The sequence below is a fragment of the Macrosteles quadrilineatus genome, unplaced genomic scaffold (genome assembly GCF_028750875.1).
Source record: "Macrosteles quadrilineatus isolate MER2022 unplaced genomic scaffold, UCM_ALF_1.0 Scaffold_9__3_contigs__length_116548681, whole genome shotgun sequence".
In the NCBI taxonomy this organism is placed as follows: Eukaryota; Metazoa; Arthropoda; class Insecta; order Hemiptera; family Cicadellidae; genus Macrosteles; species Macrosteles quadrilineatus.
Window position 1 is genome coordinate 17,881,181 of NW_026542602.1, and position 18,390 is coordinate 17,899,570.

Genomic DNA, 18,390 nt, shown 5'->3' on the forward strand with positions numbered 1-18,390 from the left:
CTAAAATCTTACCATTAAAATCTGGCAAACAGCCAGCTTATTTACCTAAAACATATAATATGGGATATGGCAGTGAATCTATCCACTAATGTGACATCATGGATGCTGCAGCATATGGCCTGTTTTTTCTAGTGGGGCCTTGGCTAGATCCCCTTACACCATTGTACTCTCATCCTTCACTCAAATTTGGATTGAAATACTCACCTAGACACCCTTATCTCAGTTGATAATGATTATGATAATAAGATAACCAGCCAAAATCGTATTGCATTGGAAGGTACCTATTGACTTTTAAATACTGTAATTGTTTTACAACGATTGGCTTATGAATTATTATCACCCATTGTGGTCCCAGTGAAATCGTGAACTTCACTAGTGGTCTCAACAAAATCCTGTACATCTCCTATGATTGTGGCAAAACCGTGAACATCCTCCACGGCTCCACTGAGATATCATTCATTATCATTATTGTCTCCTACAATTTTAGGAAAATTGTGAATTTTTGATCAAGCAATATTTATAGGCACTTTCTGCGATCACAAATGGCTCAAAAATTGAGCTCCTCCCACACTTCTAATTTTTAATTATACGGTTGGAGTTTAGCCCGAACAGTATTTCTGGCCCACACCAATCTTTCAGGCTGTGTTTCAGACTGTTGGATAATTACGGTAACCCGCAGGCCCCTGCATGTTCTCTAACATTCCTCTACAAAACATTATAAAAAATGTTACCAAATTAACATTCGCTGCCCCACAGACGCTACATAGACGTAGGTCTACAAGTCAACGCTGCCACAGAGTTGACCTTGCTAGTGCTGCTGACTGGTGGCACGACCCTGGCCTACCACAAGATCACGCGACTGGACGTCAACCGTCGCCCTGTGTCTCAGCTGGACGATCTGTTGCTGTTTGTGTGTATTCCTGCATTCTTCCTACAAGCTATCCTGGGCCTTACCCCAGCTGTGCGCAACAGCCAGTACATCCCCATCCTCACTATTCTGCTACAGGTTTCTGACAAGTTTTGTATAATTTGTAAGAATATTTTCAATTTTTGACATTGGGATGGAGGTGTTTCTTGTGCCATAATGGATTCCTTCCTGGCCATACAAAAACATATACCCATAATGTAATAATGTTTCATTTACTAAGCAATTAACTGTTTTAGCGAATTTCCCATATAGGGAATAAGCTATTACCGTAGTACTCATGGTAAGACCTAGACCCGGGACCGATTTACTTTTTCATTTTGAGGTGCCCAGAGGCCAAAAACACCATCCGTTCAAATTCATATATATATATATATATATTTATATATATATATATATATATATATATTGTTATTGTATACATCAATGAGGGCTACTTTAAATGTTACTACGCAAATCAAAATACCACAGTACCCTAAAAACATTTTATTTTTTATTACTTACATGTTTCGGACATTAATGCCATGATCACAGTATAGTATATAACCTATTAGTTTCTTTTATTTACAAACATTATTACGAACATTCGAAGTGAGGTACAAAGAGCATATACAGGCAATCAGATCAAACAATATGACAACACAAAAATCCTCATACGCCGAACATATACTTCAGACCAGGGGTGCCCACAGGGGGGGGCTGTGACGCAGACTGCGTCATTGAAATTCTTGGGGGGGGGGGGGTTGCTAAAAATTCAAATGTGGGGGGCTAAAGTTAATTGCAACAGTGTTCAACGTGATGACAATCAAAAATATATAACGAAGTCACCAGATAGAAAGTTGATTAATTAATGACAATCAATAGTTATATTATTGAATTCAATTAGTTAAAATAGGATTTTAGGAGGATTCGTGTAGGAAGTTATTATTCAAGATTAGCAAGACGTGAAATCTGAGGAAGGGCACGGGATGGCTCAACTGCTGTGATAGATAAAGATAACGCGTGACGTCCAGCTACACCGCGACTCAGCACAGAACGCTTTGTTGACATAAAGCTCGTTAAAATACAATCAAGTAGCATAGGCTACAATACTTTACACTATTGTGTAGATACTCGATTACCTGAGTTACTAGGGAGGGGGATAATGAAAAATACGGTTAATCCAATATAGTATAAAAACAGATGACAAACCCATTAAAACGCTGTAAACAGCCATTAACGTCACGATTTGCATTTTTATAAACGAAATTCAATATTGCACAATCATTATTATTGTGCAATATTATTATTATTGTACATTTCAAATCATTTATCTTGGTTCAGTTGTACAAACGGCAACGTTTAAAATTATAGATAACTCAAGCTCAACTAATAACTAACCAAACACTGCATTGCTATAAATAACGTAAATATTAAACCTTTAGAAAGTGTTAAAGCTACTGCTCATGATACACAGATAAGCCCCGTTCACACGGGGCGAGTTTACAAGCTACAAGCAGGACACGCAGCTAGTAAAATAGCTCAGTGTGAACGTCGTACTCGCTCAAAAGCTGCTTGTAAAAAAGCTCTGGAAAAAGTTGACGGTGCCGCTACTTTACACGCCAAATCGCCAGCTTTTGAGCGAGTAGGCGTGTAAAGTAGCCCAGTGTGAACACAGTTGCTTGTGCTTGTGCGCATGTTATTCGAAGATGTCGGAGGATTTAGTTCAAGCCAGCTACTGAGCGATTGGAAAAAGCATCGTGTGAACGACTACAAGCGCACTCGCCGACTCGCCGGCGTCTTTCTACACGTCGGCGAGTTGGCAAGTGGACAAGCTCCGTGTTCCGAACGAATACAAGCACACTCGCCGGCGAGTAGTTGTAAACTCGCACCGTGTGAACGAGGCTTTAGGCTACCAATAGGTGCTGTATCACAGCATAGGAATTGATAGATGTAATTAATAAAAAAGTGTAAAATTATATTTAGAGATAATAAAAGCACCCTTAAAAAAGACGAGAACAATCTTATTATTCTTTTTCTTTGATTTTCTGTTCTTTATTAGGTTTATCTTCAATTCATACACAAATTCAACAATTTGCCATATTTAGGCCTACTGGCCTACTCATTGCCCAATCACAGCCTTACTAAAGTTACCATGGTTACTAATCACTCAATAACAGTTAGTTTACATAATAACAGTTCATTCCCCAGCTGTTGTATCTGAAATATGTTGTAACATATCGCACAGCAGACAGAAGTGTAAAACGGAGCAGACGATTGTTGGCGCAAGCGTTGTTTCCATTTCATTTTCATCAAAGAATCTGTGATGTTTCCAAAGGGAGGGAGAGGGAATCGTTATATCAAGAGAAAGACGCTGACAATTTGTTAAGCAGAGGTTATGAACACTATATAGGTATTCTGGCAATAAACATTTCTTTAAATTGAGGTGACTTATAAAACTCTAATTTTATTTATATAGAAAGATAAGTTTTCCAGTCCTGTACATCACTGATTCACGGTTTTTTCCCGGTAATCAAAATTCAAGTACAACTTGATACACACAGAATCTCCGGTTCCCGACCTGGATAATGGCTAATTTAATTTAATTTACAGTTACATATTAGTACCCGTGATAAATCAAACCCGTTATATAAGCCAAATGTTATGAAAGCAAATGTTTAGAAACCAAATTGATATGGTTTTATTCAACTTAATAATCAGCTACATTTTACATGAGAGAATTGCACAAAACAGTAAACAACATACATAAACAAAACAGTCTTAAATAAAACAGCTGAAGAAATATTTGACAGTACAATAGAAATCATATTACATAACATTCACCCCATCTTTTTTTAAAATGTAATCCCTTAGATAGGTGGGAGGTCTTCGGACTCTAGTGGAACGACGCAGGTTTGTTTCTTCGTTATCCCTCACAGAAGTACGGGTCACGGTCTCATGCAGAGGGGATGTTTCGATTTCAGATTGAAGCAGGTTTGATTCACGTTTTAGGTCTTGAAGAACAGGATCTAGTTCTTGACTGGGATTTTCTGAAGTCACTGGCTCATCCTCTTGTTGGATAGCTTCAGGGGGAACAGCGAGATGTCGCACCGATACCAGAACCTCTCTACCATCTCTATACTTGATGCGAGCATAGTCTGGATTAGCCTCTATCAGCTGAGCTTGTTCCACTAAAGGTTCATATTTGTTATTTCTTACATGCCTTCTCACTAATACTGGTCCTGGATTCATGAGCCATTGAGGTTGAGAGGTGCCATAAAATGATCGTCTCTGGTGTTTGAAAAGACGTTCATGTGGGGTCTCATTTGTAGCTGTACATAGTAACGAGCGTATACAATGCAAAGCTTCTGGCAAAACATACTCCCACTGTTCTGTCTTCAGTCCCTTGTTTCTCAGAACAAGAGATACAGTCTTCCAAATCGTTCCATTATATCGCTCAGCTTGAGAATTACCTCGAGGGTTGTAAGGTGAAGATCGGCTAGTGGCGATTCCTTTAGAGTGTAAGAAATCACTCAGTTCTTTTGACATGAAAGCAGAACCTTGGTCGGAGTGGACAAAAGCAGGCATACCAAAGATGGTGAAGATTGATGTAAGTGCTTTGATGACAGAAGATGCTGATGTGTCCGAGCAAGGAATAGCAAACGGATATCTTGAAAACTCATCAACAACCGTCAGTATATATTTATTCCTTGTCACAGATGGTATTGGCCCCTTAAAATCAATGTTAAGTCTCTCGAAAGGAGCCATTGCATGGATGAGAGTTGATGGGGTTTTTTGATAGAACCGAGGTTTCACTTCCGCACAAACAGAGCATGACGCGGTCATTCGCCTGACATCTTCAATAGAGTAAGGGAGATTTTTACTTTTTAAGAAATGAACCATTCGTACTATTCCAGGATGTCCAATGTCACAATGAATTCTACGGAGTTTTTCGAAATCTCTACAAGAGATGGAAGATGAAACTCGTGAAAATGCATCTGCTACTACGTTTTCCTTGCCAGAACGGTACACTATGTCGTAAGAGAAAGGTGCTAGTTCCAATCGCCACTTTAAAATCTTGTTGTTCTTAACCTTTCCCGCATGTTTCTGATTGAACATATAGGACACAGATTTCTGGTCTGTAATTAATTTAAACCGTCTTCCAATCAGGAAATGCCTCCATTTCTGTATTGAATCGAATATTGCGAGGGCCTCTTTTTCCACAGCAGGTAGATGTTGTTCACTCTTAGTTAGGGTTCTTGAAAAGAAACATATTGGCCTTCCAGCTTGTGAAAGGGTAGCCGCTATAGCTGATTCAGATGCATCTGTTTCTACAGTAAATGGAATGTTTTCTTCAACTGCAGACATACTGGAGTTCGCTATTTCTTCTTTTAATGTCTTAAAAGCCAATATTTCTTTACTGCCTACTGGGAATGATTTGACTGTAGTAAGGCAATGAACCTTCTCAGAGAATTTAGGAATCCACTTTGCGTAATAGGACAACATGCCAAGAGCTCTTTTAAGGCTTGCATTATCAGTTGGAACGGGGAAATTCAAGAGTGATTGCAAGCGGTCAGGATCAGGACGCATGGACATGTTTTCTACAATGTACCCCAGAACTGGAATGCTGGTCAACGAAAACTTAGATTTTTCTTTGTTCAGGGTAAGATTATACTTTTTAGTTGCTTCCATGAATCTCTGTAAGTTTTGATCGTGTTCTGCTTGGCTACGACCACAAATAGTTACATCGTCCAGATATGCAAACGTGTCTAGTAGATTTTCAGTTTCTATAATCTGGTCAATAGTTCTTTGAAAACACGCCACACCATTTGTTACGCCGAAAGGAATTCGAGTGTATTGGTAAAGTCTCCCATTAGCTTCAAATGCAGTGAATGGTTTATCTTCATTCCGAATAGGTATTTGGTGATATGCCTCCTTCAGATCGATTGTACTGAACACTTTATATTGAGCAAGCTTAGAGACAAATGATTCAATGTGAGGTAGAGGGTAGGCGTCAAGCTGTGTGAATTTGTTGATGGTTTGAGAGTAGTCAATACACAGACGTCTCTTGTGCCCATTGTTGACCACAATCACTTGGGCTCTCCAAGGTGATTTACTAGGTTCAATTATTCCTTCTGATATAAGCCTACTTACTTCACTTTTTATGAACTTACTATCATCTTCAGAGTAGCGGCGGGACTTGATGGCTACAGGCTTGACGTCATTAGTTAGATTATCAAACAGTGGTGGGGGTGATACTTTAGCCCTAAGTAGATTGCAAACGTTGAAGGGTGGGCGTTTACCACCGAAATTCAGCTCCACAGCAGAATGTTGCCGAAGGATGTCATGTCCAATTACAACATCGGCACATAAATCAGTTAAGACGAGCAGCTTTGTCTGTGGGTATTCGTGGCCATCGCACACCATGTCAACAATACAGTGGCCAAGAGTTGATGAAACATGGCTTGTTGATGCCATCGATATTTCATGCTTTGTCGGGTATTTAGAAATATTGAATCTTTTCACAGTAGCTTCAGATATAAAACTGTCGGAACTCCCAGTATCAATAAGTGCATCTACTGGTTTGCCATTTAACATCAGTGATACTGTAGCTTTTGAAAGACATTTTTGTGAGGCAGCAACAAGAGAAGAAGACATTGAGTTTATTTCTGTCTTTTCACTTTGAGTTGTTTTACCCTTAAATGCCCTACCTTGGTTGCGAGAATTGCAAACTGTTGCCCAATGGCCTTTCTTGTCACAAATATTACAAACTGAGTCTTTGGCAGGACAGTTGGCTCGAGAGTGTCGTGACCGTCCACAAAAGAAACATTTTTCTCTTCTTATCGAGGATAATTGGTGTGAAGACGAATCAGAAGCTGCCTGAGAAACATTTGAATCAGTAACATCAACATTTTTAGGAGTTGACTGAGATATAGAGTTACAAGGGCTTGAAATATATGAAACTGCCTGATTTTCAGCTGATTCCAAGGTAGTGGCTTGATTATAAGCTTCTTCAAGAGTCAAGGTTAGATTTTCAAGAAGTCTTTGTCGAATGGACTGTGATATTAATCCTCGAATGAAAGCGTCTCTTATGTACTCGTTGCGATTTTCATTAGCAGTGACAGATTTAAAGTTGCATGCTTTACTAAGTTCTTTGAGTTTTCGAAGATACTGATCAATATTTTCTCCATGTTCCTGTCTTCTAGTTGCTAGTTGATGACGCGAATATACCTCATTAGTAGGCTTTATAAAAAGTTTGTCAAGAATAGATATAGCTTCAGTATAAGAATCAGCCTCTGAGATTATTTCATATATGTTGTAGTCCACAAAATTAGATAGAAGTTTTAGTAGATCATCTTCTGCAGCACATATTTCTTCCATGAAATTCTCGAAAGTGGTTTTCCAATGTTTCCATTGACGATCAGAATGGGGGTCATTAGGGTCCAAAGATAGGCGCTCAGGCTTGAAGTATTTATCCATTTAGATTTCTTGGAATAAATAACTTGAATAGAAAAGATAGAATAGAACTTGTATAGAAGAACTTGTAATAATATAGTTAAAAGATTAAGTTGAATAAATTGTTATGAAAGCAAATGTTTAGAAACCAAATTGATATGGTTTTATTCAACTTAATAATCAGCTACATTTTACATGAGAGAATTGCACAAAACAGTAAACAACATACATAAACAAAACAGTCTTAAATAAAACAGCTGAAGAAATATTTGACAGTACAATAGAAATCATATTACATAACACCAAAGCCACACGGTTATTAATCTCACTTGGTTTTGGATTTGCTTACAAACTAGATCGGAAATGGTTACAAACGTGATCGGAAATGGTTAGGGCCTACACATATTCGTAAACAACATTTATGTATACATATCAGTTACAGCTATAAAAAGGAATCTTTATCAAAACTGCTGTTCGTTATTTCATATATGACGTGTTTTCTTAACAGGTTATTTGTATTTCATAAATGACGTATGTAGTAAACATGGAGGAAAAAATAGAAAAATCACACAAAACTGGGTTTTTGATCGTCCATTATTTTATTTCCAAAATGGTGAGGTCACATTTTAATGGCTAAGGACACTCTCGCCAATCCTGTGAATACAATTAAATCATAAGAATCATAATCTGTACTCTAGTTTTCTTTAGAGTAGGCTGCGTAAAATGCCTTCTGGGCCGTGTCAGACAAATTGAGATAAGACATGTTTCAACTTCTTCAATGTATAAAACGTAAAAATAACCAAAAATATGTATCATTCTGAGCAATGTACAGACAAAACTATAATTTTATTTATATAGATTAACTGGGTTTGAATTTTCAATATCAAAAATAATGTATACAACTTCTTTTATTTTTACAAATAATGCTGGGCGGGGGAATAATGTTTCTAATTTGTTGTGTACCTCATTTATGGTGGGGGGGGGGCTGTTGCTCAATTGGGGGGGGGGGGGGTGCGTCATGAGTCTAGGGGGGGATGGGCACCCCTGCTTCAGACCGACCATACGTACTCAGAAATGAATAAAAATATGCACATTCTGGATGTTGAAAATAAAGGTGAAAAAATGAATACAAAAGAAGACTTTTATATTTATACTCATCATATTAATGACAAAGACAATTTACTAAACTTGACACAAATTCAAAATCAAAACGTAATATTCAATGAAATTATACATCTTAAAGAAAACACCTCCTTCCCTTAACATAAAAATTATCACCTGTTCTTTAATAAGAAATCCTATACTCTAATACGAGCAATGTTTGCTTGTATGTATGTATGCTTGCTTGCACAAAGATCTCGAAAACGGTTCCGACGATTTTCTTCAAATGTTGTAAATAGTTTAATTCTGGCCTAAAAACGAGTTTACTGCATTTAGAACTGCCAACAAAAATCTAATTACGTAGAAAAATGAAACTGAAAATCACATTTTTTTAACATTAGTCTTATGGGTTGCTAGGTAACCTTGTTGGCTGAATTAAATAACAAGGAAAAGTAAACAAAAGACTTGAAGTTGTAGCATGTGTTCATAATAAGCCAACTACCCACAGTATACTAGCAAATTACAAATACAGTACAAAAGGAAAAACATCATTTAGCAAAGATTATACTGAAGATTACTCGATACATTGTACAGTAGCATAGACTAACCAACACAAGTAGACTTCTCATCCCATTGTAAATTTTGAAGCACGTTTTTCGTGTATAGTTCATGTACGCGACACAAAGGCGCTAGTGTCGATGAAACTTTGTTTCCATTATTTTAGGGTTAATTTCTTGATTTGTGCTTTACTGTTTGGTTATATAACTAGGGGACAAGTTATTATGTATGATTAGATCGTATTATTTGGTTAAACAAGGTTTTAAATGGCTGTAATAACGGGAAACAAATTGTAAACAAAACACGCCCTCTACATAAACCGTACATGAACTAACAATAAAATTGTCTTCACCTGTTCCATAAGGATAAGAAATCTACTAAGGGAGTATGTTTTATCTATGACAGTAGTCAAGGGTAGCAGTGAGAAGTCTGGGATCTGTTTATGACGATTAGATAAGGGTATGGGCAATCCTAAAATGCTATGGGAAGGGAGGGAAACAGGTCCGTGACGTAGGAAGTGGTGAAGGAAGTAGTCAAGGCGAGCTGTCCGGAGTGTGGGAACTGTTTATGACGATTAGATAAGGGTATGGGCAATCCTAAAATGCTATGGGGAGGGAGGGAAACAGGTCCGTGACGTAGGAAGTGGTGAAGGAAGTAGTCAAGGCGAGTAGTCCGGAGTGTGGGAACTGTTTATGACGATTAGATAAAGGTATGGGCAATCCTAAAATGCTATTGGAAGGGAGGGAAACAGGTCCGTGACGTAGGAAGTGGTGAAGGAAGTAGTCAAGGCGAGCTGTCCGGAGTGTGGGAACTGTTTATGACGATTAGATAAGGGTATGGGCAATCCTAAAATGCTATGGGAAGGGAGGGAAACAGGTCCGTGACATAGGAAGTGGTGAAGGAAGTAGTCAAGGCGAGCTGTCCGGAGCGTGGGAACTGTTCATGACGATTAGATAAGGGTATGGGCAATCCTAAAATGCTATGGGAAGGGAGGGAAACAGGTCCGTGACGAAGGAAGGTGTTAAGGAAGTAGTCAAGGCGAGTAGCCGGAGTGTTGGAACTGTTTATGATGATTAGATTAAAGTATTTGCAATCCAAAAATGCTATGGAAAGGGAGGAAAACAGGTCCGCGACGTAGGAAGTGGCGAAGGAAGTAGTCAAGGCGAGTAGTCCGGAGTGTGGGAACTGTTTATGACCATTAGATTTAGGTTTCTACAATCCTAAAATGCTATGGGAAGGGAGGAAAACAGGTCCGTGACGAAGGAAGGTGTTAAGGAAGTAGTCAAGGCGAGCTGTCCGGAGTGTGGGAACTGTTTATGATGATTGGATAAGGGTATGGGCAATCCTAAAATGCTATGGGAAGGAAGGGAAACAGGTCCGTGACGTAGGAAGTGATGAAGGAAGTAGTAAAGGCGAGCAGTCCGGAGTGTGGGGACTGTTTATTACGATAAGATCAGGGTATCTGCAATCCTAAAATGCTATGGGAAGGGAGGGAAACAGGTCCAAGACGTAGGAAGTGGTGAAGGAAATAGTCAAGGCGAGTGGTCCGGAGTGTGGGAACTGTTTATGACGATTAGATTAAGGTATCTGCAATCCTAAAATGCTATGGGAAGGAAGGAAAACAGGTCTGCGACGTAGGAAGGTGTTAAGGAAGTAGTCAATGCGAGTTGTCCGGAGTGTGGGGACTGTTATGACGATTAGATAAAGGTATGGGCAATCCTAAAATGCTATTGGAAGGGAGGGAAACAGGTCCGTGACGTAGGAAGTGGTGAAGGAAGTAGTCAAGGCGAGCTGTCCGGAGTGTGGGAACTGTTTATGACGATTAGATAAGGGTATGGGCAATCCTAAAATGCTATGGGAAGGGAGGGAAACAGGTCCGTGACGTAGGAAGTGGTGAAGGAAGTAGTCAAGGCGAGCTGTCCGGAGCGTGGGAACTGTTCATGACGATTAGATAAGGGTATGGGCAATCCTAAAATGCTATGGGAAGGGAGGGAAACAGGTCCGTGACGTAGGAAGTGGTGAAGGAAGTAGTCAAGGCGAGCTGTCCGGAGCGTGGGAACTGTTCATGACGATTAGATAAGGGTATGGGCAATCCTAAAATGCTATGGGAAGGGAGGGAAACAGGTACGTGACGAAGGAAGGTGTTAAGGAAGTAGTCAAGGCGAGTAGCCGGAGTGTTGGAACGGTTTATGATGATTAGATTAAAGTATTTGCAATCCAAAAATGCTATGGAAAGGGAGGAAAACAGGTCCGCGACGTAGGAAGTGGCGAAGGAAGTAGTCAAGGCGAGTAGTCCGGAGTGTGGGAACTGTTTATGACCATTAGATTTAGGTTTCTACAATCCTAAAATGCTATGGGAAGGGAGGAAAACAGGTCCGCGACGTAGGAAGTGGTGAAGGATGTAGTCAAAGGCGAGCTGTCCGGAGTGTGGGAATTGTTTATGACGATTAGATTAAGGTATCTATAATCCTAAAATGCTATGGGAAGGGAGGAAAACAGGTCCGCGACGTAGGAAGTGGCGAAGGAAGTAGTCAAGGCGAGCTGTCCGTAGTGTGGGAACTGTTTATGACGATTAGATTAAGGTATCTGCAATTCTGAAATGCTATGGGAAGGGAGGGAAACAGGTCAATGACGTAGGAAATGGTGTAGGACGTAGTAAAGACGAGCTGTCCGGAGTGTGTGAACTGTTAATAACGATTAGATTAAGGTATCTACAATCCTAAAGTGCTATGGAAATGGAGGGAAACAGGTCCATGACGTAGGAAATGGTGTAGGACGTAGTAAAGGCGAGCCGTGTGGAGTTTGGGAATGGATCTATGTGTCTCCAATACAGTACTAAGACTGCTTTCAGAGTGGACTAATGATTTTCCCCGAGCAAAGCTCGGTCCCCAGGTACTATCTAATAATGTTTGTAAATAAAAGAAACTAATAGGTTATATACTATACTGTGATCATGGCATTAATGTCCGAAACATGTAAGTAATCTATATAAATAAAATTAGAGTTTTGTCTGTACATTGCTTAGAATAATGAACTTTTTGGTTATTTTTACATTTCATAGGTCAGAGAAACCGAATCAAACCTTATCTCAATTTCTGTCTGTCTGTCTGTCTGTCTGTCTGTCTGTCTATCTGTCATTCTCTTGGTAACGCTAAAATACGCACTTTATTACAACTACTCCTCAATAACTATAGCACTGTCCCGCCTGAAACTTATTTTCCAAATACTATACATATATGAGATGGTTTTAGACGTATTTCATCGAATATGAGACAGTTAGATATTTAACAGTAAACCCTTGAAAATCAAGTTTTTGTTGATTTTTGACGTGGAATTTCTGGAAGCCCATGTTAACCTTATGAGAAATGAAATTATTGAATCTTAACAGCTGTTTCAATTAAACAAGTTGGTTCTGTTCTGTGATGTTCAATAGCATTAAAGTTACAAGGATTACCAACAGGGTGCAGCACTAGCACTATTATTTCTTTTACATTTATGACAACAGCTAATTTGCAACCTGGAGGCGAGTGAGCGTAGCGAACGAGCTAACCTGAAGGCAAGTGAGCGTAGCGAACGAGCTAACCTGAAGGAAAGTGAGCGCAGCGAACGAGCTCCAACATACAGGTGAGTGAGCGTAGCGAACGAACTTCAACCAGGACGTGATTGAGCCATGCAAACGAGATCAGATAGTAAAAATAAAAGTAAGCCTACCGTTATAGGATCGACCGGCAGACACAGAGGTAATTTAACCTTTTATTGATTGTCATACCGATCCGGAACAACAAAAAACAACATAAAATGAAGCTATGTATAATAGTTTGGCCAGCATATCTTAAAATATGCAAACCAACTGCTGTTCGTTATATAAGAAGGTTTCAACTGAATATTATAAGATCCCCGTGCGTAGAACGGGTACACAGCTAGTATAAAATAAAATGTTTTTAGGGTACTGTGGTATTTTGATTTGCGTAGTAATATTTATATGTGTCCGTTAGCGCGATAACTCGAGCAAAATTGATCCGATTTTGATGAAATTTGGTACAAACGTGTAAACCTACATTTATTCGAACGAGTTCGCGAACCAGCGTAATCGGACCATGGGATCAGGGGTTTATGGGGGGTTTTATGGAGTAAAAATGGGTTTTTCTCATTTTTGACCCTAAAAACATTAAATTTCTAAATTTCTCTCTAGACCATTTTGAAGAGCTTAAAAAAACAAATAATTTAGTATATTGAAGTGTTTTTGAATGTTCATTGACTACGGAGAAAATTAAAAAAATTGTAAATTTAATATTCCCATGTTATTCTTATGGAGAATAAATAAACTGTTCTAGTTTGCTTGTTTATGGATATATTTTAATCAAATTTGGCAATTTGGTTTATTTCATACTAAGCTATCAATATTTCAATTGAAAAACACACCTCAACATCTTCCCCGTAGCAGCAAACCTAACTACTCACTAAAATTAATGTTATTTAAATAGGATATAAATCTAAAAATTTATAGGGAATATTTTAGTAGAAATCAAGCCGGGTAAATGGAAATTCGCTTAGTATGCAGGTTTGCTGCGACGGGGGTATTTATTTTTAGACCAGCTTTCCCAGTTATGCTGCACCCTGGCATATATTGTTTTTTTAGTTGTCTAATCCTAATGTGCACAAGCTTCCAATGAAAAAGATTAAATAGAATTTAAATTAAATGTACAGTACTTGAGAAATAAAAGATACATTTTGGATTAATTTGAATGTCAATAGAAATATTTAATTTCATGTTATTACCTGATAGACTACCTCCATAAGGATAACATAGAAATGTTGAAGGCTTGCAGAATGTATTATTTAAAGTAGTGGTCTCAACTGAGTTATCCAAAACATAAACCATAATTAAAGAACAACAACCTTCATTATTTTTAAGATGACTACCAACATAGTGGAACATTTAGAAATGTTTTAGTAACCGTACTTTTGTTCCTTAGGTGGTACAAGTTCTACTCCAGACACCATTTATCATGGATGGATTGCGGAGATGCAGCAACTCTCGCAGTTTGAGACTGGAGAAGCCCGGGAGGGAACTGGTAACTTTCCTGATTGTCTGCAACGTAGCGATGTGGATCACAGAGACCTTCGAGATCAAGTCTCAGTCCACCAGTAGAGACTACCGCTCGCAATTCTACGGACGAGTGTTGTGGACGATGTTGAGTCACTTGACACTTCCTCTTACGATGTTTTATCGCTTCCATTCCTCCGTTTGTCTTGTCGACATATGGAAATCCGCTTATGAGAAAGGCTACTGAGAATGTGTTCATACATTGATGGATTGGTTAAGTTCGACCTGTTTTGCAAATTTACATGGTGATCCCAAATTTACTAATTGGTGATGAACCATAAGAAAGCAAAATTAATGTCGTTCACAAACATTTTATACCAGTGCTTGATATCTAAGCAGGGTGTCTACCAGTAGGGAATCCTGGGAAATTTGGAAAAAAGTCGGGAATTTTGAAAAGTTGGGAAAAGTCGTGAAAAAGTACTGAATTCATTGGGTAATGAAATCTTACCAACCTTTCCAATAAAATTTTCATATAGCTACTTGATTCACCTTCGTCTCCCTTTTTTACTTATCTAAACTGTATTCTTTATTTTTGACATTTTAAATTTCAAACTTGAAGTGTTTAATTTAAATTTTATTCTTGAAATGTTTAATTTAAATAAACAAATTTATTAGATACATCAATCGCTCCTTCAAACCAAATCACAAATCCTTTAATCACTCATAAGTCACAAAAAAATATCACTATGCTTTATCAATAGTTTTTCAAAATATATAAAGAAAACAATATACTTTATATATATACTAGCTGTACCCGCGGGCTTTGCCCCGTTTAACTTCTTAATTTTCAAGATGATCTCTTTCGCATGGCTCAATCACGTCCTGGTTGAAGTTCGTTCGCTACGCTCACTCACCTTTAGGTTGGAGCTCATTCGCTGCGCTCACTTGCCTTCAGGTTAGCTCGTTCGCTACGCTAACTCGTCTCCAGGTTGAAGTTCGTTCGCTACGCTCACTCACCTTTTGGTTGCAAATTAGCTGTTGTCATAAATTAAAATAAATAATAGTGCTGCACCCTCTTGGTAATCATTGTAACTTTAATGCAATTGAACATCATAGAACAGAACCAACTTGTTTAATTGAAACAGCTGTTAAGATTCATTAATTCCTTTTAAATATGAAAAATCATAAGGCTAACATGGGAAACTCCAGAGCCACTGGGGCGGAGCCCGAGAGTCCGATCAGAATAAAAACAACTTAGTTTTCCTATTTAATGCCTAAAGAATCAATGTACCAAATTTCAGCCTCCTAGGTAAATGGGAAGTGGGAGAATTAGTGATGAGTGAGTGAGTGAGTGTGTCAGTGAGTCAGTGAGGGCTTTGCCTTTTATAAGTATAGATTATAGGCTCCATAGTCCATGCATTTACAGACTTGCCATTGATTAAGAAACTTAGTATACAAATGTTTAGAAACAAAAGAACACTGTGAGCAACTTAGTTTGATGATATTTTCTTAGGTTAAATTTAATCAGCGGTGTAGCAAAACATAAACACTTAATTTATGGAAATAGAAGAAAAAGCTAATACCCAAACATCAATAACATAAATGGTTAATCATATAGCTGGGACGCTGGGTGGATCCCAGAAGGCTGCAGGTGTGCTGTGCGACCTATCCAGCGCTCTTGACTGTGTCAACCACGACATTTTAATTGAAAAGCTAGGCAAAATTGGAGTTTTAGGAAAAGAATAACTGTGGTTTTTTTCCTATTTAACTAATAGATATCAGAGAACTAAAATCAACAAAAATGGCCAACAAGTAAATTCATCTTGGGATAAAGTGCAATGTGGTGTGCCACAGGGGTCAATATTGGGTCCCTCTTTGTTTTTGATCTATGTAAATGATCTCCCAAACATTACAAATACCCCCGCCGCAGCAAACCTGCAAACTAAGCGAATTTCCATTAACCTGATTGGATTTACACTAAAATGCTTCCATAAAAATAGCACATTTATTTCCTATTTAAATAGAATAAGTTTAACGAGTACTTAGGTTTGCTGCAACAGGGAGGATGAAAAAGATTTTTTTTATAAATTGATAATAGTTTAGTAAGAAATAAAAGTATTTTCCAAAATCGATCAAAATATGTTCATAAACAAGCAAACTACAACAGTTGACTTATTCTCCATAAGAATAACATGGGAATTTCAAAATTACAATTTTTTTGAATTTTCTCCGTAACAAATAGGCGCATAATAACGCTTCAATATACTAAATTATTGGTTTTTTTAAGCTCTACAAAATGGTTTAAATAGAAATTGTGAAATTTTGTGTTTTTAGGGTCAAAAATGGAAAAAACCTATTTTTACCCCATAAAACCCCCCATAAACCCCCGTTCCCATAGTCCGATCATGCTGGTTCGCGAACTCGTTCAAGTTTATCCCGCCTTACACCTTCAAACCAAATTTTATCAAAATCGGACAAAAATTACTCAAGTTATCGTGCGGATGGACACATATATATATATATATATATATATATATATATCTATATATCTAATATATAAAATTCTCGTGTCACAGTGTTTGTCTGCAAACTCCTCCGGAACGACTTCACCGATCGTTATGAAATTTGGTGTGTAAATTCTGTAGGTATGCGAATCGGACGTAAACTATTTCCCGTTTCGAAATTCTTAAAAGGGCTCCGCCCCAGTGACTCTGGAGTTTCCCATGTTAACCTTATGAGAAATGGAATTAATGAATCTTAACAGCTGTTTCAATTAAACAAGTTGGTTCTGTTCTATGATGTTCAATAGCATTAAAGTTACAAGGATTACCAACAGGGTGCAGCACTATCATTTCTTTTACATTTATGACAACAGCTAATTTGCAACCAAAAGGTGAGTGAGCGTAGCGAACGAACTTCAACCTGGAGGCGAGTTAGCGTAGCGAACGAGCTAACCTGAAGGCAAGTGAGCGCAGCGAACGAGCTCCGACCTAAAGGTGAGTGAGCGTAGCGAACGAGCTCCAACCCAAAGGTGAGTGAGCGTAGCGAACGAGCTCCAACCCAAAGGTGAGTGAGCGTAGCGAACGAACTTCAACCAGGACGTGATTGAGCGATGCGAACGAGATCATCTTGAAAATTAAACGTAACGGTACTTTCTTTCCATCGGTTTGTCTTAGGGGAAACCTATAACTTAGGCGATACGAAGTTCGCCGGGTCAGCTAGTAGATATATAAAAATTTGAACGAATGGTGTTTTTGGCCTCTGGGGACATCAAAATGAAAAAGTAAATCGGTCCCGGGCTTAGGTCTTACCATGAGACCTACGGTAATAGCTACTTCCCTATAGGGAAATTCGCTAAAATGAATATATTTGCCAAGTTTGATCAAAAGATATCCATAAACAAGCAAACTACAACATTTTACAATATTCTCCATAAGAATAACATGGGAATTTTAAATTTAAATTTTTTTTTGTTTTCTCCGTAACCAATAACCGTACAAAAACACTTTGATATACTGAATTGTTTGTTTTTTTTAAGCTCTTTAAGAAGGTTTAGAGAAAAATTGGAAAATTTTGTGTTTTGAGGGTCAAAAGTGAGAAAAACCAATTTTTACCCCATAAAACCCCCCATAAAATCCTGTTCCCATGGTCCGATCATGCTGGATCGCGAACTCATTCAAGTTTATCCCGCCTTACACCTTCAAACCAAATTTCATCAAAATCGGATAAAAATTACTCAAGTTATCGTGTTCACGGACACATATATATATAAATCTATATATATATATATCTATATATATATATATATATACATATATAAAAATTTGAACGAATGGTGTTTTTGGCCTCTGGGGACATCAAAATGAAAAAGTAAATCGGTCCTGGGCCTAAGTCTTACCATGAGACCTACGGTAATAGCTACTTCCCTATAGGGAAATTCGCTAAAATGAAACTTTTTCAATATGCAGGTGACATAATGCTTTTATGTACAGGACCCACTATTGACTTCCTGCAGACTTGCATAGACAGAGAATTCTCTGCTCTGGGTAACTGGTTCCGGGCATATGGTCTGGCCCTAAATGTGGAAAAAACAAATATCATAAACTTTTCGGCTAACTACAGAGAAGATGATTCAAATCACATTACATATAGGCTACACTAAATCATTAATTATCTCCACAACAAAATGTAAACTTTCTCGGATGAATTTTGAATAAAAATTTTAACTGGGCAGTGGGCACCCCAAATTGAAAATGTAAGTAAAAAGTTAGACTCTTGCATTTTTTCAATAAGAATAATGTCATAAGTAACGAATCTAGAAACC

At 38.1% G+C, this 18,390-nt stretch overlaps 1 protein-coding gene across 1 annotated transcript in view; it reads left to right on the top strand.

The window, feature by feature from the left end:
- The window catches only part of LOC129003267 (proton channel OtopLc-like), a 29,256-nt gene extending 14,911 nt beyond the window's left edge, over positions 1–14,345 (top strand). The window contains exons 10-11 of the mRNA XM_054431559.1: positions 757–1,006; positions 13,996–14,345. Coding sequence (XP_054287534.1) covers positions 757–1,006; positions 13,996–14,313 — 568 coding nt within the window. The 3' untranslated portion in view covers positions 14,314–14,345. The remainder of the gene's footprint in view (positions 1–756; positions 1,007–13,995) is intronic.
- Positions 14,346–18,390: the final 4,045 nt, after the last annotated feature.